Consider the following 22,245-nt stretch of genomic DNA (forward strand, 5'->3'; position numbering starts at 1 on the left):
CAGGGGGAGTGGGAGAGGAAGAAGCAGGCTCCTAGTGGAGGAGCCTGATGTGCAGCTTGATCCCAGAACTCCGGGATCACGCCTTCTGGGATCACGCCCTGAGCCGAAGGCAGACGCTTAACGACTGAGCCACTCAGGCGCCCCTCCACTCCTCAACACCTGGAACAAAGTCCCACACATCTGGTCCTCATCTTCTGCAGAATAATGGGCTTTTGGATTCTTTGCAGGGGAATAATGGAGCTGAGGATAGAGCAAGCAGTACTGCCTCAAAGGCCAAACAAAGCACACTAAAAGCCAGGGCTTATTATGTCAAGTTTTAAAGCAGTGGCCTAATGGGGCATCACGTATTTCTGGAGCCAGAAAAGGGTAGAGGAGAGCATTTGAAAGTAGGGCCTGAGACCATTCAGCAGCAGTTTCCTAGGGGCTTGAGCTCCGTGCATGGCTCTGCTGGATGGGGGAGTGACTTTGGGGGACTAGTCAGTGCTCAGATGGAGGATAGGGGGCAAGGTGTTTTGGGGTCAGCTGATGTGGTGCATGGGTTCCTGATATACGAGCAGGTTTGGGGGTGGGAGTGCCTGTGCATGTTTCAGAAAGGGGCGGGGAAGGGGCAGGAGGCTCGCTTGCCTTACTAGAGGACTCTGGCAGTGGTACTGCTGAGGCCAGCTCTTGGAAGCCCAGGTCCTGGGCCTGCTGGTGTCTGGCCAGCTTTCAGGCCTTCCGACCCCAGGCCCCGTGGACACGTGGTGTCTCAGAGAAGGGCCTTGGTCCTGGGCAGGAGTAGGGGCGGGTGGGGAGGGAGATGAGGAGGTATGTTTTCCGCTTTTGGGCAAGAGAACTGCTCATCGTTTAGAGACAGGAAGTAACTGCACAGCCACCTCCCCACTCCCCCCACCCCAGCTGCCTGTTGAGGTCCCAAGTGCCCACATTTGCCCTGAGCCTAGCTTTGACATCCATGCACACCCATGCCTTCCTGGACTCCTTGCACTAGTGCCTACAGGCTTTCCTCACCTCCCCGGGCACAAGTCTAGAACCTAACTGCCTTGCTCCTCTCCCACCATCTATACCGCAGGGATTTCCCTCCCACCCAACTGAAGACCGTTGTCTAGTCTGGTTTGTCAACTGTCACCTGCATCCTGCCTTCCTAATTTACTGGAGAAAATCTGTTACCTTTTGGCTTCAAGTTGGTAGAGAGGGGTGGAGGGAAACTCCAGCACTCCTGGATAAGGGAGGCCCCAAGACTTGCCCCCAGGCTTGTTAAAGCCTTACACTGAGGGGGGAGGAGGAAGGCTGAACCCCCAGCCCTAAGCCTAAGACAGGGCAGGTGCAAGTGGCAGAGGAAAGAAGGCAGAAGCGTCTCTTCCGGCAGCAGGAAGTGGTAGGAAGTGGTAACTACCTATGGGGAAATGAGGCTTGTTCCTCCTGATGGGGTTGAGCAGAAGGGGAACCTTAGCCAAACTTTGCTCTCCCTGCTATGAGGGGGCCTGAGGGAACAATGGCTGAGGTTCTAATCTCTGGTGCTGACTTTCCTTCCCCACCTACCCTGGGAACTTCCCACCAGGCTCTCCAGGCTCCTTGTGCTTGTCTCTCAGGGCTGTGAGTTGGATGGGTGGGTTCTATCTGATGTCCTGAGGGTCTGGGGGAAGCAGGTGACGCAGGGGAGTCCAGAGCCTGGAGCAGCTATAGTGTCACTCCCTACTGGCATTCAGGACCCATGGCCATGCTGTGAAGGGTGTGGTTTGACTGGGGTGACCAGACAACCTTCTGGGGGTGGGGGTAGCAGCCAGAGGGTGCCAGTTTGCTGGACACGTTGAGGCTCTCACACGGGGACCCTGGCTGCTTGGCCGCTGAGCATGGGGCACAAGCAACTCAGGTGTGTGTCCAGCGCCCAGCACGAGGGGGCGGCAGGATCCAGCCGCAGTGGGACCCCGCCGGAAAAGCCGCGGCGGGCAGTGCCAGGCCGGGGGCGCCCCGCCCCGGGAGCCGCGCTGGGGGCGGGGCGGGGCGGGGCCGTTGGGGGGTGCTGGCTGCAGAGCCCCAGGTCCCGGCGCCCGGCTCGCGGCCGCGTGGGAGCAGTGGGGCTCGACGGCGCGGCCGCCCGGAAGCCATGGCTGCGCATGGGAAGCTGCGCCGGGAGCGGGGGCTGCAGGCCGAGTACGAGGCACAAGTGAAAGGTGAGAGGGCGTCGGGCGCTCCCGGCTCGGTTCCCCGCAGAGAACCCAAAGTCGTAGGAGAGCCGGAAAACTCCCTCCGCTGGCCCAGGGCCCGCTGCTCCTCCCTTCCCGCACCGCCCCCCTCCCCCCCGCGACCTCTGGAGGGGCTTGAGGGAACGAGGGAGGGAGGGAGCGAGCCCGAGCCCACTCCCCCGACCCGGAGCCCTTTGCCCGCCTTCTCCGCGCCCCTTTGGTCTCAACCGCGTGCTGTTTCCCCTTTCTTCCTCCCTCCTTTCCTTTGGTTGCTCTGCCCTCTTTGCTTCTCCCTGCACCTCACCCAAGAGCCCGAGTGAAAGAAAGGGGTACCCGGTGCCCCCCAGAAAGTGGCATTCTAGCCAGAGTGAAATCGAGCACCTTGATTTTGCCAAGAAGGTCCAGGTAAGGGACTCTGAGTGCCCAAGGTGCCTGGATTAATGATGGCTTTGCCTTGAAACCGGTTCCTTTGCCCTCTCTTGGGCAGTGAGGTGGCTCAGAGCTGAGGGCCTCTGTCTCTGGGTCAAACCTGCACAGTGGATATTGGCCTTAGAGATTCAGCAGGGCCACATCAGAAACCTTCTGAGAGTAGACCTCCTTGGGTTCTGATAAACACTTTGTGCAATCACATGCAAATTAGCTTTGCAAATTCCTAGTCCAGAGCTTCTACCTGTCTTATCCAGGCTGTGGTAACTCTTGCAAAGGAAAGAAGGTAGCATCCAAGTGCCAACAGTTGGGGCCTTAAAGCTTCTATGTGTCTTCAGATGTGTGACCCTATCTATCACTCTTAATTGCTCCGTTTTACCAATGAGAGAAACTGAAGCTCGGGGAGAAGTGCCTTGCACACCATCGCAGGGCGATAACAACACCTAGGAGGGAGAAGGAAATGACCCTTGACGTTCCTTCCCACCCACAGATGCAGGTTCTTTTTTTTTTCCCCTAAGATTTTATTTATTTATTTGAGAGAGAGAGTATAAGCAAGCAGGGGGAGTAGCAGGGAGAGGGAGAAGCAGGCTCCTGGCTCCTGGGATCATGACCTGAGCCAAAGGCAGACCCTTCACCGACTGAGCCACCCAGGTGCCCAAGATGCAGGTTCTAACATAATTATCCAATGCGAGCAATTTACACCGAGGTCCTCCATCTGGGAAAGGTGGCCTGCTGCCCGGAGCCAGCTTGAGGTGACTTTGTGCAGGGTGAGAGAAGCCTTTATCATTTCTTTTTTTTTTTTAACTTATTTATTTGACAGTGATAGAGACAGCCAGCGAGAGAGGGAACACAAGCAGGGGGAGTGGGAGAGGAAGAAGCAGGCTCATAGCAGAAGAGCCTGATGTGGGGCTCGATCCCAGAACGCCGGGATCACGCCCTGAGCCGAAGGCAGACGCTTAACCGCTGTGCCACCCAGGCGCCCCCCGCCTTTATCATTTCTCAGGTGGAGATAATGACCCCCATCCTGCTTCCCCAAAATGTCAAGAAGCTGAAGGAAACTCTTCAGTCAGTAAATATGGACCAGTTAATTCACACTGAAAAACTGGGAATTTGAGCCAGGCTGTCTTTAAAATGTTCCTTGCCTGCTCTCAGTCTCCAGTGACTTTAGCTTCTAAACCCTTCTCCCCCCCCCCACCAAAGAAACTTTTTACCATACTAAAAAAAAATAGGATCACTGTCCTGACACCTTAAATTCTGAAAGGTCAGCATAGTCGTGGTTTCGGTGGCCATCTTCTCTTCTGCTTTATTTGTCAGCAGAAGTGAGACCGTATGCCTTGCTCACAGGAAGTGTTGGTGGGGCCCAGGACCCAGCTCTGCAATGCAAGCATATGTGGATTCCATCCTTCCTTTCGACAGATGTTTTGCCTGCATCTTTTCTGTCCCAGGCCCTGGGAATACAGTGTTAAGCAAAAGAACCAGCCTCTGCCCTCATAAGGCTTGCAGGTCCGGGGGGGAGACATGCAGCAAACAACCCCTAACACAATCAGGTTCAAATTGGATGACAACCACTCTAAAGGGAAAAGCACAGAGGTCAAGAAACAGGGTGGGAGGAGGGCCAGACCTAGTTTGCAGGGAGGTCAGAGAAGGGTGGATGATGAGCGCTTTTGAGCTGAGATCTGAGAACTTGATAGTGACAGCCCAGACTGCCATGCCCCAGTCACAGATCTTCCTGACACCAGCTGGTGTGCGAGTTCAGGTCCCAACCGATGCATGGCTGTTCTGTTCAGCACCGTTCAGCTGCAGTTGGTCTCCAGGGAAAGATGGCTCTGGGAGGGCGGGGCAAACAGCAGAGGAAGGTGAGGTGAGCTGGGACATCTCATGTCTTTCTTAGAATGAAATGAGGTGTACTTTCATCCCCAAAATGTTACCCTGGCTCAGTGAAGAATGTCCAGATTGCAAGTGGCATAGAGCCCCTCCACCTGGCCCCTGGAACCCAGCCTCAGATGGTATAAGGACATTCTGTCTCACTTGGCTCTGCCCCGCTTTGCATTGGTTTCACTGTCAAGAAGCACCCCCCCCCACCTCTGGCTTCTGTTTACCCAGCTTGACCCCGTGGTGGAAAGAGAGCGCTCCTGTTCAGTAATTGCAGTGAAGGCGTGAGGACTGCAGCCAGTGCTGGGGCTGGATGGGGGTGGAGGGGCTGAAGGACTGTTAGTGTATGCAGCAGCATCTGGGAGAGGGATGCAGGGACTGAGAACAGGAAGGAGACAGTCTCCAGGGGGAGATTGGAGGAGGCGATGGGGATGCTGGGCAGGCACGACCCCTGGGAAGTCACTGGCAGGACAGAAATGCCAACGGTTCTAGCACCGAGCTATTCACAGTGGAGTTCTTTTCAGTGGACCCCGGGTCCTGCCCCTTCTCACCTCCTCCCAGGCCTGCTCCCTGGTCTGAGCCCTCACTGTCTTCTGCCTAGACTGGTTCAGGAGGTGCCGACTGGGCCGGGCACTTTTTGTCTGTCGCCTGACCTCTGCCTGGCCTCCCCGCATGGCTCAGGTGCTGTGGCCCCTCTCTCCCTCGGTGCCTGCTGGACATCCTTCCCTCACCACGGCCCTCTCACACGTCTCAGCTTTTTCCCCTGCAGCCACACTGGCTCCAACAGCCTTCCCTGTTTCCTTGGCCTGAACGCTTTTCCCAAATGGCCCTATGGCCCCTCTGTCACTTCCTTCACCTCCTGACCACCCTCTTCTAAGAGAACCCCTCCCCACCCCCACCTCCTCCTTGCTGTTTGCCTCCTCAGCAACCCTTGCTCCTGGACTTTCTAGTATATATCTCTCCACTTGTGATCTGTTTTTAAAGATATTATTTATTTGAGAGAGAGAGCATGAGCGGGGGGAGGGGCAGAGGGAAAGGGACAGGCAGACTCCCTGAGGGGTGCGAGAACCCAGATCACGACCTGAGCTGCTGAAGTCAAGATGCTTAACTGACTGAGCCACCCAGATGACCCTGTCCGCTTGTGATCTGTACTCCTATTCCCATCCCAGCTTCGTGAGGGCAAGCACTTGGTCAGCCCTCTTTGCCACTATGTCTCCTCATCCAGAACATGCCCGGCACAGACTGGGTATGTGATTGACGATTTACGGAATGGAAAAATTAACTAATATCCCTCTCTGGGTATGTGGATGGAGATTAGTAAGTGGGCGACCTGTTTTGCTAGAAGCCCAGACAGTGTTATTACCTGGGACCCCCCAGTGCCCACCTGGGCATCCAGTGGGTGGCAGAAGTGTTTGTAGCAAGTTGCTTAAGCTTGTCATTCAGGCGGTTCTTTGCTTTAATGGGGAAAGCAGTGTTGCCAAATCAAGCCAGCGATAAGGTGTCAAAAGCCAGCGGTGTGGGGACCCTGGGTGTGGCTCTCTCTGCTGGGAGGTGGGGGTGGGGGTGCCCTGTGAGTGGGTGTCGGGGAGTGGAAACGGGAGACAGAAAACAGGCCAGCTCTCTCAGTTCCTTCACTTGTCAGGTCCCACCAGCTTGCTCTGGCCATTGGCCCTCCCTGTGGGGCTGCCCTTTCCCCTTGGGGGGCCAAGGGCAGGGTTTCTAGGCACTAAGGCCAGAAGTTCACTGCAGGTTTGGCAGAACACCATGACGGCCTTGCCCCTACGCAACGCTGTGTGTCTGTGTGTTTGCAGGAGAGGCTACCCTGCCTGGGGTCCCGGGCACCCAAAAGGCAGGAAGTGGCAGGGCAAACAACGCAGGGGCTTTCCAAGAACCAGGGAGTGATGGGAAGCCCAACTGAAAGGCACCTGGCTGGGGACAGGGCGAGATGGGGCTGGGGCAGCTCTGTGTTCCCACCATCACAACAGGCTCCGACCCTCCCGGATCGGCCAGGCTCCCTCTCTCCCTAGAACAACCTTCCTGTTCTTCAGCTGGTTGAGCCTGGCCTGTTCCCTTTAGCCTTAACACAGAAGTCCCTTTCCCCAGGGTTGTCCTGAGCCCAGCCAGAAGGCTGTGCCCAGAACACCTCCCTGGGGGCCAGCTTCCTTCCCCTCCTGGGTCTTGGGGCCTTGTCCCCCACCCAGGCCTGAGCCGCGGTCCCCCGCAGAGATGCGCTGGCAGCTGAGCGAGCAGCTGCGCTGCCTGGAGCTGCAGGGCGAGCTGCGGCGGGAGCTGCTGCAGGAACTGGCCGAGTTCATGCGGAGGCGCGCCGAGGTGGAGCTCGAGTACTCCCGGGGCTTGGACAAACTGGCAGAGCGCTTCTCCAGCCGAGGCGGCCGCCTTGGGGGCAGCAGCCGGGAGTACCAAAGCTTCCGGTAGGTACTGGTGGGGCAGGATGGCCACAGCGGGGCCCGCGGCCCTGCTCCCGGTCTGAGCGCCCCTCTGCCCCAGGAAGGAGCCGTCCCTCCTGTCGCCCTTGCACTGCTGGGCCGTGTTGCTGCAGCAGACGCGGCAGCAGAGCCGGGAGAGCGCGACCCTCAGCGAGGTGCTGGCCGGGCCCCTGGCCCAGCGCCTGAGTCACATCGCAGAGGATGTGGGGCGCATCGTCAAGAAGGTAAGACCTTCGCCCTGGGCATAGGAGGTGTGGTTGGTCCCAGGATCTAGGGAGGCCCGGTGGGTGTCTGGCCGAGGGGAGCTGGGCGGAGCCTTGAGTGCCCACACGGGGCAGTACGGTGCTCACACTCAGCCTCCTCCACAGAGTAAGGATCTGGAGCAGCGGCTGCAGGAGGAGCTGCTGGAGGTGGTGGCAGAGCTACAGACGGTGAGGACGGGGCAGGGCCCCAGTCAGAGGGAGATCGTCGTATGGCCTTGCCCCCAGCCAGCTCAAGGAAGACGATCAAGTGCCCAGGAGAGTCCTGGGGTTGGGGGACTGCAAGCACGGCCGTCTCTCCCTGTTCTGGGCACAGGGTGGCTGGGCTCAGTGCTTACTCAGGGTTGGTCAGTGCTCAGGTCTGAATCCCGGATGGACTGGAGGGGGGCTGGCTGTGGCCACGGCCTTCAGCAGGGCAGCCTGGCCTTGGTCCTCCCTGCAGGCCAAGAAGACGTACCAGGTGTACCACACGGAGAGTGTGAATGCTGAGGCCAAGCTCCGGGAAGCTGAGCGGCAGGAGGAGAAGCGGGTGGGCCGAAGTGCCGCCGCCGCCGCCGCCACCACCACCACCGCCACCGCCACCGAGGCAGGGCCCCTCCGCAAGAGCTCCCTCAAGAAGGGAGGGCGGCTGGTGGAGAAGGTGGGCGTGCAGGGCACCCTGTCTGTCTTCGAAGGCTCTGGTTCTAGCCTTTGTCCCTGGAATCCCTGGTCCTCACTGGGGCCTGCTGGGAGGTGGTGCATGGAGGGTGAAAGCAGGGCTGGGGAGAGGAGAGTCACAGATCTCTGGTAAGGCTGGGCCTAGTCAGCTCTGCTGGCTTTGGAGGGCTCCCCAGGCTGGGGTGGTAGATGCTGTGGGGGAGGGGTTGGCAGGAGAACAGTCTCCCCCGTGCTCCTAGCTCTCCCCTACCCAGCTGGAGTGAAGAAAGCTTTGGTGCTCCCAAGTCAGGAAGCCTTTCCACCCACCCACCCCCACCTCACACAATGCTGTCAGGTCTCAGAGGGGCAAGAGGACACATAGGACAGGTGATTGGGTGATGTGTACGGTGAGAATGTTTGAGGTGGCCCCTGAGAGGTTGGGAAGGTACCAAGCCAGGAGGAGCTGAGGCAGAACAGGGGTTGCTGGCCCGTGATGGGAGGGTTGGTGCGTGGCAGGGTGGGGCAGAGTGGGGCAAGGGAAGACACTGGGAGTTCTGGGCCATGTGCTTTGAGGGGCCTGTGGGATACCTGGTGCAGATGTCCACATGGGGAGGGGAGTGTGGACGTGGAGATTCCATGGAAGGCCTGAGATAGGGGCTGGCCGGCTGGTCCAGTAGGTGACCCTGGTGTACTTGTGTGGCCTTGAGCAGCGTCAGGCCAAGTTCTTGGAGCACAAACTCAAGTGCACAAAGGCACGCAACGAGTACCTGCTCAGCCTGGCCAGTGTCAACGCTGCTGTCGGCAACTACTACTTACGTGACGTCTTGGATCTCATGGATGTGAGTACTGGGAGGGCAGGCCGGGAGGTGGGGGGCCCAGGCCCTGGGGCCCACCTGAGCCATGTGCCTGCCTCCTCCCAGTGCTGCGACACAGGGTTCCACTTAGCCCTGGGGCAGGTGCTCCGCAGCTACACGGCTGCTGAAAGCCGCACGCAAGCCTCCCAGATGCAGGGCCTGGGCAGCCTGGAAGAGGCCGTGGACTCCCTAGATCCTCCAGGGGACAAGGCCAAGGTGCTGGAGGTGCATGCAGCCGCCTTCTGTCCCCCACAGCGTTTTGACTACCACCCCCATGAGGGAGACGAGGTGAGGGTCACTGCCCCTGCCCCCAATGCCCCAGGCATGGATGCAAAGGGCTTTGTGTTCTCTAGTCTTCACTGTAACAGTGGTTATGTCAAATAAATCCCACTTTGCTAAGGAGTTGAAACTCCTGAACTGCAGCCAATTTCTCAGACCCTCATTCAATGGCCTCAAGGCAAATGAGGCTCACTAGAAGTTTCACCACTTGCATTTGAAGCAAGCAAACTTCTGCAGCTCACTTCTGCAATTCAGCAGTGAATGCATGCCTCCCCACCACAGCAAACACAGCAAAAATATCACCAGGTGGATGCCAGGGAGTAGGTGGGTATCTAGCTATCTGAATATTCTAAGTCCAAATGTTCTGCATGTTTTAGACATTTCATAATGCCAAGCTGAAGGTTAGTAAACCATACAAGCAGTAGAATATAGCTAGCATCTTTTTACATGTCCCTGAGCTGTTTTTTTCCCTTTACCAGTTTGTCCAAATGGGCATTGTGAATGGACAGGGATTACATGGAGCTTTTAGCTTTTTAATCTGTATTTTGATCCGAGTCATAGTTGAAAAAGTCAAATGTTACTCAAGGCTTACAATGGCCCGTGGCAGTTTTCTGATTCACCCTTTCTGTTCCCAATTCCACTCCCCAGAAACAGCCACTTCCCAGTCTTCTGGCTGCTGTTTCTGGTGCTCCCCTCCCTGTGTTCAAATTGCAGTGTGGGCTGCTAGTTGCTTTTCAACTGACTTCCTTCCACAGCCCTGCCACAGCCCATTCACCACCCCAGGCAGTCTGTGACTTCGCTTTTCTGAAAATGCCCTTATTCTAGCCTTGAAATTGGTTGGTAGTTTAGCTGGATATAGAATTTAGAATTGAAAATAAGTTTCTCTTTTGACTGTTAAAGGCATCACTCCAGGCTTTCAGCATTGTCGGTGGGAAGTACAAAGCCCTTCTGATTTCTGATTCTTTGTGTGTGACCTGCGACTTGTCTCCCTAAAGTTTCTAGGAGTCTCTTTCCCACCTGGTAAAATTTTGTGATGATGCTCCCTGGGGATCCTTTTTCCTTCACGGTGCTGGGCAAACCGGTGGGCGCTGTTGGTTTAGAATGCTGTGGCCTTAGGTTTTGGGCTCGTATTATTCCTTTGATCATTTCCTCCCCCTGTTTTCTTTTCTCTCGCTTTCAGGAATTCTTGTAATTGGATGTTGGACCTCATGGGTTGATTCCCTAATTTTCTTGTCTGTTCTCTTTCCTCTTCTCCCACCTCTATACCTTATAGTTCTGCTTTCTTAAGAGATTTCTTCAACTATCTTTTTCAACCCCTTGTTGACATTTTTTAAAAATTTACTTTCGTAGTTTTTGTTTCTAAGAGTTCTGTTTTGTTTTCCAAACTCCTATTTAAAATAATCCTTTGTTCTTGTTTCGTGGACATATTTTCTTAAATCATTCTGAAATGTTTGTTTTTGTTTTCTTGACATTTTCCTCTGCTCCCTGCCTTTTCTCTGGGTTTTTTTGCAGTTAAAAAAAAAAAAAGCTCGCTTTCGTCTTTCTCTTTCATTTTAGAGCTTTCCTCAAATGACTGGCAATTCTTGGCCATCAGGTCACATTTAAGAGGAGGCGCTGAGAGGTAGATTAGATGAGATATCTGATGTGCATGAGCACGGCTCGTCAGCCGGGGGCTTCCCCTCAGGGACTCAGACCATTGCTTTCAGGGAGACCCCCATGGTGGGAAGCCTGGGGTGTCCTGGTAAGAGGGTGCTAGTAGGACCTGGGCTGAGGTTACGGGATTTGGGGGAAGGGCTCAGCTCTGGCTCTGGCCTAGATACTGTCAGGAAACAGGGGTAACTCTGATTGGATGTCTTCATAAATCTTATCTAGAAGGCAGGAGGTGGGGGGTGGACATGAAGGGAGCCTAAAGCAGCAGACACTCCTATTTGCCTGAACAGGGAGGTTTGGTTATTTTTGTGGCTTGGACAAAGTTCTTGTTTTTGTCTGCACTCAGATGTGATTACAAGGTGTTATTGTTTTTATTGTCACCTCTCATGGTCACAGAGTGACCTTGTCTGATGCTGATGCTCTGTGACATTCCTTATGTTCAGTAGGATAACACCAAGTCCCATCTGGGCAGCTCCAGATGGCAGCGGCTGCTTTTTTCTTTGTCATCAGTAGGAAGTTTTGTCCCCTTCTTTAGCTGTGAGTAGTGTCCCTAAGTCCAGAATCCCTCTGATTTATCCTTTCCAGAGGCTAAATCCCTAGTTTTCTGCTAATTGTATGGGTTTGGAGGAGGGTTTTCAGATGTTAATGTTTCCTAGGGCCTGGAGAGATCTTTTTTATAATTCTGGTAAAACATACAGGAGATTTACCATTTTAACTATTTAAACTATAATATATGGTTTTTTTTTTTTTTTTTTTTTTTTTTTTAGTAATTTCTGTAGCCAACGTGGGGCTCGAACTCACGACCCCAAGGCCAAGAGTCGCATGCACTACTGACTGAGCCAGCCGGGTGCCCCCATTTTAACCATTTTTAAGTGTGAGTTCAATGGCTTTAAGCACATTCACACTGTTGTGTAGCCATCACCACCCTCCGTCTCCAGAACTTTTCCATCTTCCCAAACTGAAACTCTGTCCGCGTTAGACACTCGCTCCTCCTCCCCCCACCCCCAGCACCCACCGTCCTGCTTTCTGTCTCTCTGAATGTAGATCTAGACTACTCTAGATCACTCATGTGAATGGACTCATACTGTATTTGTCTGTTGTGGTTTGCTGGTGTCGCTCAGCATAGTGTCCTCGAACATTCCACTGTATGGACAGAGCACGTTTTGCTTATCCATTTATCCCTTGAAAGATACTTGGATTGCTTCCTGCTTTTGGTTGCTGGGAACACGAGTGTGCAAATCTTTCTTGGAGCCCCTACTTTCACAGTGGCACTGCTGGCTTCTATGATGAGTGTAGGTGTAATTGTTGGAGGGGCCACGGTATTGTTTCCTGGACAGACTTTAGCCGGTCCTGGTTTCTGCACCTCCTGCGCCTGCCAGACGCCTGCCGCCTCAGTCTGGTGGCGTTTCCGCTGCTCTGGTGGCATCTCCAGTGCTGGCCTCGCCCCCTCCTCCACCTGGCGTCCCTGTGACCTAGGCCTTCATGCGCCCCTTTCCAGTGGGGCTTGCAGAGGACAGAGAGCAGGGCGTGTTGAGCCTGCCATGGATAAGCGAAGTCTTCACTCCCAATTTTCACTTGATGTCAGTGTCAGAGTTCTGTGCATGCTTAAATGTTCAAAGGAGAAGAATTCTTCTCTTCCATGGGATGCTCAGTGGGTTAAGTGTCTGCCTTCGGCTCAGGTCATGATCCCGGGGTCCTGGGATCGAGTCCCACATCAGGCTCCCTGCTCAATGGGGAGCCTGCTTCTCCCTCTGCCTGCTGCTACCCCTGCTTGTGTTCTCTCTCACTCTGACAAATAAACAAATAAAATCTTAAAAAAAAAGAATTCTTCTCTTCCTAAAGCCTTCTACTCCCTTCCCCCACTCTGCCCACAAAATGCAAGCCACTCGCATTTTGCCACAGGGAATCTATTTCTGCTTGATTAGAGTGAGCAGTTTTTCTAGCTAGGCCCTCCTCTTCTGTCTCAGACCTCAGCCCTCCTGACCATGTTTTACAAAATAATCAACTGCTTTATTAAGGTGTGAATCACATACCATATAATTCACCCATTTCAACTGTACAATTCAATGGGTTTTAGAATATTCGCTGAGTTATGTAACCATCACCACTCTCTCGTTGCAAAGCACATTCACCCCCAAAAAGAAACCCTGGACCCAGGAAGCAGTCACTCGCTCCCCCCCCCCCAGCACCAACTCATCTGCTTTCTGTGTCTGTGGATTCACCTTTCCTGGACATTTCATGTAGATGGAATCATATGATATATGTGCCTTTTGTGTCTGGCTTCTTTCATGGAGCAGGATGTCTTCTAGGTTCATCTACATGTGGCATGGATCAGCCAGGACGCCATTCCTTTTCGTGGCTGAACAACAGTCCATTGTATGGATGTCCCACACTTGCTTTTCCATTCATCAGCTGATAGACAGCAGGCTCACTTCCACCTTTGGGCTGTTAAGGGTAGTGCTGCTGTGAATGTATGCAAGGGTCCGTGGGCACGTACGAGCTCCTTTCTCTTGGGGAGAACCGGGTGTGTTATGTGTCCAGCACTGGGGGTCCTGGATAGCAGCTGCCGAGGCGTTGGAAACGTGCATGCTGCCCTCATGCCCAGAGGCCTTGCTGCCCACTGCCCAGCCCACTCCCACGCCTGAGCTTTGTGCCCCCCGGCTCAGCCCTCAGTCCCTTGCACGCTGCCCTGCCCAGGTGGCTGAGATCCGGGTGGAGATGGAGCTGCGGGATGAGATTCTGCCCAGAGCCCAGAATATCCAGAGCCGCCTGGACCGACAGACCATCGAGACGGAGGAGGTATGAGTGCCCTGGCTCAGGGTGGGGACACAGACCTGGAAACATGGGGCCAGGTGGCCATGGCCTCCCCTCCCTCTTCCTTCTGACTTGGATTTCCTGTCCCTCACTCGTGCCCCATTTCTTCCTGCCCTGGTGCTGTCCCCTCCCAAGGTGAGCAAGACTCTGAAGGCCACACTGCAGGCCCTGCTGGAGGTGGTGGCATCAGAAGAGGGGGATGTGCTTGACTCCCTCCAAGCCAGCCCCTCCACCGAGTCTCTCAAGTCCGCCAGCTCGGATCCAGGCGCTCGACAGGCTGGCCGGAGGCGAGGCCAGCAGCAGGACACTGAGACCTTCTACGTCATGGTGGGGAGGGGGTGGCTGGGGGGCAGGGACCGGGCACGGGGAGGGCCCAGAGCTGGGATTAAAACGTTGGGCTCTTCTTCGGGCTTCCCAGAAGCTCCAGGAATACTTGAGTGGACGAAGCATCCTTGCCAAGCTGCAGGCCAAGCATGAGAAACTGCAGGAGGCCATTCAGCGAGGTGGGCCCCACTTCTGGCCCTGAGCTGCTTCCTCCCCACCCCCAGGCCCAGGAGCGGCACCTGCCCTCAGCTCTCTTGCCTGGGGCCCCCACCCAGCCCATGTTCCTCTCTGCCCAGAGAGGTTAGTTGGCAGGCTGGAAAGCACCCAGCAAGGGTCCTGGCCCCTATCCTGCTAGCCTTTCTTTCTGCGGTGCATCGAGGACCTGCTGGGCTGAAAAACGCACCAATGTTTTCTACCCCCAGGTGACAAGGAGGAGCGGGAGGTGTCTTGGTGAGTTCTGAGGAGTGGGTTCTGCCATGTCCCCACCTCCCCTCTCCTTGGGGCCCAGCTCTGCTGCTCATCATTCTGTGACTTCAATTTCCCACTTTGTCCAGTGGGTTCTAGACTAACTCATGGGCTCTAGGGCCCTGTTTGGCTGGGCTAGTGGGTGGGACATCCTATTCTCCATGTCCCCTCCCCTCAGAGCCGGTTTCCGCTCCCTACAGGACCCAGTACACACAGAGGAAACAGCAGAAGAGCCGCCACCCCCGCCCCAGCTCCCAGTATAACCAGAAACTCTTTGGGGGAGACATGGAGAAGTTTATCCAGGTACTGGCTTGGCCTCATGCTCCAATGGAGTGAAGGCCCTCCCCTGCATTTTGGTTTCTCTCCAGCCTGGGGCCATTTCTGTGGCCCAGCTGCCTGTGACTCCAGTGTCCTCCATTGCTGACAACTGGTCAACTGTCCCTTCCCCGGCGGGACTTTGTCAGGCCTCCACCAATTTAAGGGAACATCCTTAACTAGTAGCAGGCATCTACAGAGGGGCGCCTGGGTGGCTCAGTCGGTGAAGTGTCTGCCTTCGGCTCAGGTCGTGGTCCCCAGGTCCTGGGATCCAGCCTGACGTCGGGTTCCCTGCTCAGTGGGGAGTCTTCTTCTCCCTCTCCCTGCCTCTTACCGCCTGCTCATGCTCTCTGTCTCTCTTAAATAAATAAATAAATAAAAACTTTAAAAACAAACACACAAACAAAAAACCATAAAAACACCAAAACAAAAACCCACGCATCTACCGAAAGCCTCAGGCAGGAGCATGTGAGAAGTGGAGCCCACAAACCCCGCTCTGGCTAGCGTGCTACTGGGGGTCCTAGACGGCAAAGTAAGGGAAGAAAGAAGGGTCTGAAAAGAAGAAATAGCGCTAGACTTTTTAATGATGTGCTTGTATGTATGTATTCAAAAGAGCCAATCGACTATTTAAATGAACAAATTTGAGTTCGACAATGTCAGTGGGTTTGAGGTCAACACACAAAAGTGGATTGCAGTTAAACAGCAAACGGTGTAAGGTGCCCGGGAGCGAATCTCACCAACCACATGCCAGGCCTCATTGCCAATAACCATCGCGGCTTGTTAAAAGAAGTATAAGGGAGCCAGTGACAAGGAGGGACAGTGAAGTGAGCACCCTCTCTGTCCCTAGAGCTCAGGCCAGCCCGTGCCCCTGGTGGTGGAGAGCTGTGTTCGCTTCATCAACCTGCATGGTAAGCAAGACCTGGGCCCTCCTGCTGCCCACCTGGCCCCTGACCCTCGAGGAGGTGACAGGGGCCTCAGCACCTCGGCTCATCCCCCCCAGGCCTGCAGCACGAGGGCATCTTCCGCGTGTCGGGGGCCCAGCCCCGGGTCTCCGAGATCCGTGACGCTTTTGAGAGAGGTAGGGACAGGCAGGATGGGGTAGGCGCGGGGGGCAGCCGGAGCCGCTGTGACCGGCCTCCTGTGCCCCGTGTCACCCTCAGGGGAGGACCCACTGGTGGAAGGCTGCACGGCCCACGACCTGGACTCAGTGGCAGGGGTGCTGAAGCTCTACTTCCGGAGCCTGGACCCCCCGCTCTTCCCACCGGACCTGTTCAGAGAGCTGCTGGCCTCTGCAGGTGAGGCCAGGGCCTGAGGCCGGCCGGGGCGGGAGAGGCCACTTCCTGTCTCCAGGGCCTCACTCCTGCGCTTCTCTCCCCGGGGGGTGGCCTGGGCCACAGAGCTGGAGGCGATGGCCGAGCGGGTGGAGCACGTCAGCCGCCTCCTGGGCCAGCTGCCCGCTGCGGTGCTGGTGGTCCTGCGCTACCTCTTCACCTTCCTCAACCAGTGAGTGCTTTCTGGGGGACGAGAAGGGCTGACGAGGGGGGGGGACAGCAGGCGGGACGGTCCCTGCCCGTGACCTGCGTGTGCCCCCAGCCTGGCTCAGTACAGCGACGAGAACATGATGGACCCCTACAACCTGGCTGTGTGCTTTGGGCCGACACTGCTGCCCGTGCCTGCCGGGCAGGACCCGGTGGCCTTGCAGGGCCGGGTGAACCAGCTGGTGCAGACTCTCATCGTGCAGCCCTCGCGGGTCTTCCCACCGCTGACCCTGCTGCCCGGCCCCATCTATGAGAAGTGCATGGCACCGCCCTCCTCCAGCTGCCTGGGGTATGCCCTTTGTGTGTGTGGGGGGAGGGTCCAGCAGAGGGGATCCCCCTTATCTACTCAGATGCCTTGCTCTGACCTCAGGGATGCCCAGCTGGAGGGCCTGGTCGGGGAGAACGAGCCAGAGCTGGAAGCTGGGACCCCGGCCCAGGAGGATGGTGAGGGGGGAAGAGAAGGAGGACCCGATCCTGTCCCTGCCCTGGGTGCCCCTTCCGCCTCCCAGCTCAGACCTCCTTTTCTCCCCAGACCTGGAGGGGGTTGTGGAGGCCGTGGCCTGCTTTGCCTACACGGGCCGCACAGCCCAGGAGCTGAGCTTTCAGCGCGGGGACGTGCTGCGGCTGCACGAGCGGGCCTCGGGCGACTGGTGGCGGGGCGAGTGTGCGGGTGCCTGGGGACTCATCCCCCACAAGTACATCACGCTGCCTGGCGGGTGAGTTTGCAACTTCTCCATCGCCACCCAGGTGTTGGGCCCCTCCCCTGCCCCGAGTCCTAGCTTTCCTAGGCCCAGGGCAGCCCAGACCACTTCTGGCCAGCCCTGAGCCCACCAGCCCCCAGAGCCTGCCCCGGGAATGAGGGCTTTCAACGGGCCATCTCTCTGACTCTAGTGCAGAGAAGCACACGGTGGGCCAGGGGCCGCAGGCTGCAGGGGAGCTGGTGAGCAGTCCAGAAGTCCTCCTGGCCATGGAATTCATCCATCGGTGAGCGAGGGAAAGATGGTTCCTTGGGAAGACTCATTTTGGTGGCCTGAGCACCTCGGCCTGAGCACTGCTGTTGGGGAACCAAGCCTGTCCCAGGCAGCAGGTGCTGGGCCAGGTCAGAAGGGGCTGGGGTCTGGCTTTGGCCACATGGAGAGGGGCCCAGTTGGGGGAGAGTTGTCCAGGTGAGGGACGCCAAAGGAGGACAGAACAGATCCACTGGGCCAGCCTTGCTGTTCCCCCTCCCTTGGCCATGCCCTGTCTATATCCTGCAGGCCAGAGCCATGCACCCCACCTGAGGCCTCTCTGGGCATACCCGGGGGTCCCTCTGGGCACAGACGGCACTGCTTGGTCCCCACCTCCCCGGAGCGATATGTGGAGGTAGACAAGGTGAGAGCTGGGACTGGCTGTGTGGCAGATAGTGGTGGGGGGCGGGGCACAGGGGGCACCCCGCTTGGGGGTTCTCTGCCTCCCCTAGGAACCAAACTCTTTCCTCCCGAGGTTCGAGTCTGCCCTTCCTGGCCTCAGACCAGCTGGCTGAGCCCAGCCCAGTGAGGGACAGGCCGACAAGGGTGTGAGCCCAGAGGGGAAGGACGAGCCCAAAAGCAGGGTGGAGGGGGACATGGAGGCTTACGCACATGGGTTTCACGTTTGGCTCTTGAGTGGGAAGTGGCAAGTGGGACTCCCGGGCAGGCATGGCATCTAGAGCCAGGATAAGTGATAGGTAGTGACCTAGCAGGCACTTGGTGGCCAAGGAGGATGAAAGGGACCGATGGAAGAGATGGACAGATGGAGTGGGTGGCCGGCTGGGGAGACCCAGCTCCCTGCTCTCATGGGCCTAGCACGTCCACTTGCGGTCTGCCTGTGAGCCCCGGTGGGCTAAGATAGAAGCCCCGGGGACAGTGTGGGGTGGCTGTGATCCCAGCCAGGGAGTAAGTATGAGAAGAGGGGGGATCTGGGACTCAGCCAAAGGAGTCCTCACCTTAGATCTATTGCTGTCCCCAGAGGAGGCTTTGACAGCCACACCAAAAGTGGCAGGAGGGAAACCAGGCAGGGAAGGAGGGGCGGCAGCCTTGGGGCCAATGGAGAGGAGGGCGTGGTGACAGGAAGGTGGCGAAGGACTTAGGTTTTGGAATGAGAAAGAGTTCAAGTGGGCGCTTGGGCAGCAGAGGGAGCAAGGCCCCACTCCTGGCTCAGGTGGCGACACCCTGACCTGGGGCTGGAAGAAAGGGCTGGGTAGGTTGGGGGAGGCTCTCATCAGATGCCCTCCGTCTGTCTTCTCACCTCTAGGCTGTGGCGCAGACCATGGACTCTGTGTTTAAGGAGCTCTTGGGGAAGACCTCCGCCCGCCAAGGCCTCGGGCCAGCATCCACCAGCTCCCCTGGCCCCGGGCTCTGCGGCCTGAAGCCTCCAGCCTGCGGCCGCCTCGGCAGAAATAAAGGCTTCTCCCGGGGCTCCGGGGTCCCGGCGTCGCCCTCGGCATCCCATCCCCAGAGCCTGGACTCACCCCTTAAGCACTGAGGGTCTGCCAGCCCCACCCCGCCCCAGGTGGCCACCTTTGGCTTCTCCCTGGCCCTGTGCAGCCAGCGCCGGGGTCCTGCTCTTGCCCCCTTCGCAGAGGAGGAGACAGCTGCCCCAAAGCGCTCCTGCCTGCCCCAGCCCTGGCTTAGGCCCCCTCGCGGGGAGGCCGCCGAGGAAGGCGGCTGGGGGCAGGCCCCTCCCCGGCTTTGCTGTGAGGGCTTGTCACTGGCTGTCGGGTGGTGGGCGCCCGGGCCTGGCCTGTCTCCGCCTCAGCTGGGGGTGTGAACCTGGTGGAGGCTGACAGGCGTTGGGGGCCGTTTATAAAGGCGTGCATTGACTCCCCCTCGCAAGCCGGGTCTCTGTCTGGGGGGCGCTGGGAGGGTGGAGGCACAGCCAGATGCCGGGGTGCTGGGCAAAAGCGGCAGCTTAGGCAGCGGGACAGCTTCCACAAGGGGTCTCTTGGCACAGAGTTGTCCGTGCCAGGGCCGTGTGGTGTGGTGGCCTGCATACCAGGCCCGGTGTCTGGTGGGGGGATCTGAGAATGTCTTTCCACTCTGCCCTACAACCGCCATTACCCTGATCTATGGAGACTCGGTGGAAAATGAGCTGGAACTTTTATTAGGGAGAGAGTGAGAGGGGAGGGCAGGGGGGACTGGAGGCGGGGGGGGGGGGGGGAGGAAGGTCCTCTGGCCCCACCCCCTTTCCTTCCTCCCAGGCTCCCTGGGGCCTCCACCTCAGGGGCGGGCGCCGGCTGGGGTGGGAGCCTCGTGTCACCCCCAGGCGCTGCGGCCCGCTGCTGCTGCCCCAGCCCCTCCCCATGCCCAGCACCAAGGAGCTGAGCTCTGGCTCCTAGCCTGGAGCCCATTCCCAGGTAGGCAGCTGGGGTTCGCAGAGCCCCTAGAACGCAGGCGCCCCCTGGCTTCTCAGGAGGAAGTGTCCTTGGCCAGGAAGGAGCTGGCGGTGGCACAGGACTCGTCTTGGGGCCCCAGGCTGGGTGGGGCCCGACCGTGGGCCCGGCAGAGCAGGCTGCGCAGCTCGGAGGAGACGCTGCTGCTGAAGAAGGCGTAGATCCAGGGGTTGGTGCAGCTGTTGAGGCTGGCCAGCAACATCAGCAGCACGAACGGGGCCTCTGGGGGGTGGAAGAGCCCGGGCTGGGGCTGAGGGTGCCCATGCCGAGGAGCGGCAACCCCATCTGCTCACTCGGGAAGAGCAGGCCACGTGAGCCCCTGTGTGCTCCCGAGCCCAAGGTTGGAGGTGCCCGTGGGAGTGAAAGTGGCCTACGGGGCCAAGCCCGCACGGTCCCCTACTGTCACAGCCACAGCCACACCTACCTTCCAGGGGCGCCTGTGGGTCCCACGCTGCCCACAGCTGCACAAGGAAGAAAGGCGCCCAGCACAACACGTAGACAATCACAATCACCAACGTCATCCTCACGGTCTTGGCCATGGCTGCTGACACCCGGGCCCCCTCACTGGGACTGCCTGTCCGGTGCCCTCCACGGCAACCCCCAGCCCTGTCTGCTGGCCCCGGCGCCAGGCTGGCATGAAGCTCTCGGAAGATGAGCACCTGGCAGGCAGCGATGCCCAGGGCGGGTGCCACAAACACCATTAGGGCGATCCAGGTGACATAGGCTCTGAGGCCCCAGGGCTCAGCAAAGTGGGCCCAGCAGTCAAGGACCCCACTGCCATTTCCCACGTCACGCTGGGCAAAGATGAAAAGCTGGGGCAGGCTGAGAATGAGCGAGAAGGCCCAGGCCACCAGCACCGGCCGGTTCCAGCGAGCTCCACCTCCGTGGCGGTATGCCAGCATGGGGCGGCAGATGGCGCGGTGGCGGTCCAGCGTCATGGCCAGGATCATGTAGGAGGAGGCATACATGCCCACCATCTGCAGGTACTTGACTGCCCGGCACAGGGCATCGGGCCCGCGGAAGCGGTCCGTGGCGTCCCAGGCCAGCTGGGGCAGTACTTGGAACAGAGCCACGGCCAGGTCGGCCAGGCACAAGTGGCCAATGAAGACGTGCATTGGTGCCCAGCGACCCCGCCGGCCCCGGCGTGCTAGGACCCCCAGCACCAAGCCATTGCTCAGGGCCACAGCCACAAAGACCGTGGAGAGCAGGGCCAGCTCTGCCTGGACGAGCCGCGGGTCCCGGGTGTCCTGCAGCTCCTTGCTGCTGTTGCCAGGTGGGATAGGTGGAGAGAGGGTCCAGGGCACAGCTGGGCAGGGATGGAGAAAGAAGGCCAAGTTAGGGGATGTGCTGTGCAGGGGGACCTGGGCCCAAGGAGGTTCCAGCTGGCCAAGCAGAGAGCCATTAGCCTGAGCAGTCATCTCCCTGGGCCGCCTGCTTCCCTCCGGCTTCCCAGTTGCAGACTCACAGCGAACATGCGCCATTCCCACCTCACATGGAGGGGAGTGAGCAGCGCACCCCCCCCCCCCGTGAGCTCGCAGGGCCATGCACTTCCCTCCCCACATCGGCAGCCTGGAGAGGAGGGTGAAGGAGGTTTTGGGAAGAGGGGTTTCTCTGCTTCATCCAACCCCACTCAGCCTACCTGGCTCATCCCAGTGGAGGGATTGGTGGGGGGATGGGTAGGGGCCCGGGGGCTGGAACCTTACCAGAGATGGTAGATGCCATGAGCATGGCGGGGCTGGGGCTGGGGTAGGTGTCTTGAGCGCCTGCAGGAGATACGGTATCGAGCTCAGTCTCCCATCTGAGGGGCCAGCCACGTTGTCCTGTCTCTAGACAGGGGCCCCTAGAGAGGTGCCGGGGGGATCCAGCCTGTGCCCGCAACAGTGTGTGTGCGTGTGTGTGTGTGTTCCAGCAATGGGGAGGTGGGGGTACACCCTTAGTCAGATCAAGGTTGGTGAGATCTGGCCCCACTGAGCCTGTCACCGACCTCAGGGCCCACTGTGCTCCTCCCAGTACTGAGTAGGGTAAGATAGAAAGCAGCAGTCATGCAGGTGGATGAACACGTCCTGGGACCCACCTTGCAGCCCTCAAGATCTGAGGCAGACATACAGACCCGCCTCCCCCCCCCACACACACCCTGATGGAGTCTGGGAGAGGCGGCCATGGGAGGGCTGGGGCTGGGCAGAAAGGACCAGCATGTCCCCGGGGCCCCTCGAAGCCCCTTACCTGGCTGGGCTCTCTGGGCTCCGAGCAGCTGGGCAGTGGCGGGCGCGAAGGTGGCCCAGGAGCTCAGATCTGCTCTCCATCTCCTGCCCCGCCCCGGCCTGGCTTCTGGGAGTGACCTGCCCAGGAGGGGACTTCCTCTCCCTCCCCTCCCCCACGTGCCTCTCCTGGCCTCCTGCCTGTGGCACCGGGAAGTAGGCTCCTGGTCTCTTGTGCTGCCCTTCCTGTCCCGGCCCTTCCAGGTCTGTCCCCAGGACTCCTTTCCCCCCGCTACTGAGGGCCTGAGCCCTCCTACACTGGTCCGCAGCTTGGTCTGGCTGTGACTGTCAGGCAGGCTGTACCCCCAACCCTGCCTAAGCCCACCCCCACAAGGCCCACCTTGCTAGAAGATCAGGTCCGGCAGAGCTCTGGGATATCAGCTCAGCAACTCCATTTTATAAGTGTGGAAACTGAGGCCAGGCTGAAGGGCACCCAGCTTCTTCATGGCACAGCTTGAATGTCCCTCTTGGGCCCTCGCAAGGAAGGGGTGAGAGCTCATGGAATCCCCAGTTCA

The 22,245-nt window shown here is 58.2% G+C and overlaps 2 protein-coding genes across 4 annotated transcripts; one reads left to right on the top strand and one right to left on the bottom strand.

Moving 5' to 3' along the window:
- Positions 1-2,007: 2,007 nt before the first annotated feature.
- Positions 2,008-18,915, top strand: ARHGAP4 (Rho GTPase activating protein 4). 2 transcript variants are annotated; one of them, XM_045788475.2, is made up of 22 exons: positions 2,008-2,171; positions 6,706-6,913; positions 6,990-7,152; positions 7,297-7,359; positions 7,631-7,828; positions 8,535-8,663; positions 8,745-8,966; positions 13,305-13,406; positions 13,557-13,748; positions 13,840-13,924; positions 14,168-14,195; positions 14,411-14,513; positions 15,373-15,433; positions 15,526-15,603; positions 15,686-15,820; positions 15,923-16,028; positions 16,119-16,352; positions 16,434-16,507; positions 16,596-16,779; positions 16,955-17,047; positions 17,320-17,434; positions 18,335-18,915. In XM_045788475.2, exons 1-22 carry the CDS (start codon positions 2,105-2,107, stop codon positions 18,563-18,565), a joined length of 2,871 nt encoding a protein of 956 aa, XP_045644431.2. In that variant the 5' UTR covers positions 2,008-2,104; the 3' UTR covers positions 18,566-18,915. The 2 variants fall into 2 exon arrangements, with proteins under 2 accessions (XP_045644431.2, XP_087716387.1); XM_087860261.1 differs by lacking the exons at positions 2,008-2,171; positions 6,706-6,913; positions 6,990-7,152; positions 7,297-7,359; positions 7,631-7,828 and adding an exon at positions 7,980-8,211.
- A 257-nt stretch (positions 18,916-19,172) lies between these two features.
- Positions 19,173-22,245, bottom strand: AVPR2 (arginine vasopressin receptor 2). Of its 2 annotated transcripts, none has more exons than XM_087860262.1 (4): positions 22,071-22,245; positions 21,176-21,235; positions 19,897-20,778; positions 19,173-19,694 (listed from the first exon to the last, which is right to left on the bottom strand). In XM_087860262.1, the coding sequence occupies exons 2-4, from the start codon at positions 21,198-21,200 to the stop codon at positions 19,489-19,491; spliced, it is 1,113 nt and encodes a 370-aa protein (XP_087716388.1). In that variant the 5' UTR covers positions 21,201-21,235; positions 22,071-22,245; the 3' UTR covers positions 19,173-19,488. The 2 variants fall into 2 exon arrangements, with proteins under 2 accessions (XP_087716388.1, XP_045644443.1); XM_045788487.2 differs by lacking the exon at positions 22,071-22,245 and adding an exon at positions 21,696-21,777.

The sequence above is a fragment of the Ursus americanus genome, chromosome X, assembly GCF_024610735.1.
Source record: "Ursus americanus isolate L20-20 chromosome X, mUrsAme1.1.p, whole genome shotgun sequence".
Taxonomy (NCBI): Eukaryota; Metazoa; Chordata; class Mammalia; order Carnivora; family Ursidae; genus Ursus; species Ursus americanus.

Coding starts and splice junctions, on each gene's coding strand:
- ARHGAP4 (XM_045788475.2), top strand. CDS start 2,105: ATGGCTGCGCATGGGAAGCTGCGCCGGGAGCGGGGGCTGCAGGCCGAG. Junction 7,829..8,534: donor GAGGGCGGCTGGTGGAGAAG/GTGGGCGTGCAG, acceptor GGCCTTGAGCAG/CGTCAGGCCAAGTTCTTGGA. Junction 14,196..14,410: donor GAGGAGCGGGAGGTGTCTTG/GTGAGTTCTGAG, acceptor CGCTCCCTACAG/GACCCAGTACACACAGAGGA.
- AVPR2 (XM_087860262.1), bottom strand. CDS start 21,200: ATGCTCATGGCATCTACCATCTCTG. Junction 20,779..21,175: donor CATGGCATCTACCATCTCTG/GTAAGGTTCCAG, acceptor ATCCCTGCCCAG/CTGTGCCCTGGACCCTCTCT. Junction 19,695..19,896: donor CCCACAGGCGCCCCTGGAAG/GTAGGTGTGGCT, acceptor TCCACCCCCCAG/AGGCCCCGTTCGTGCTGCTG.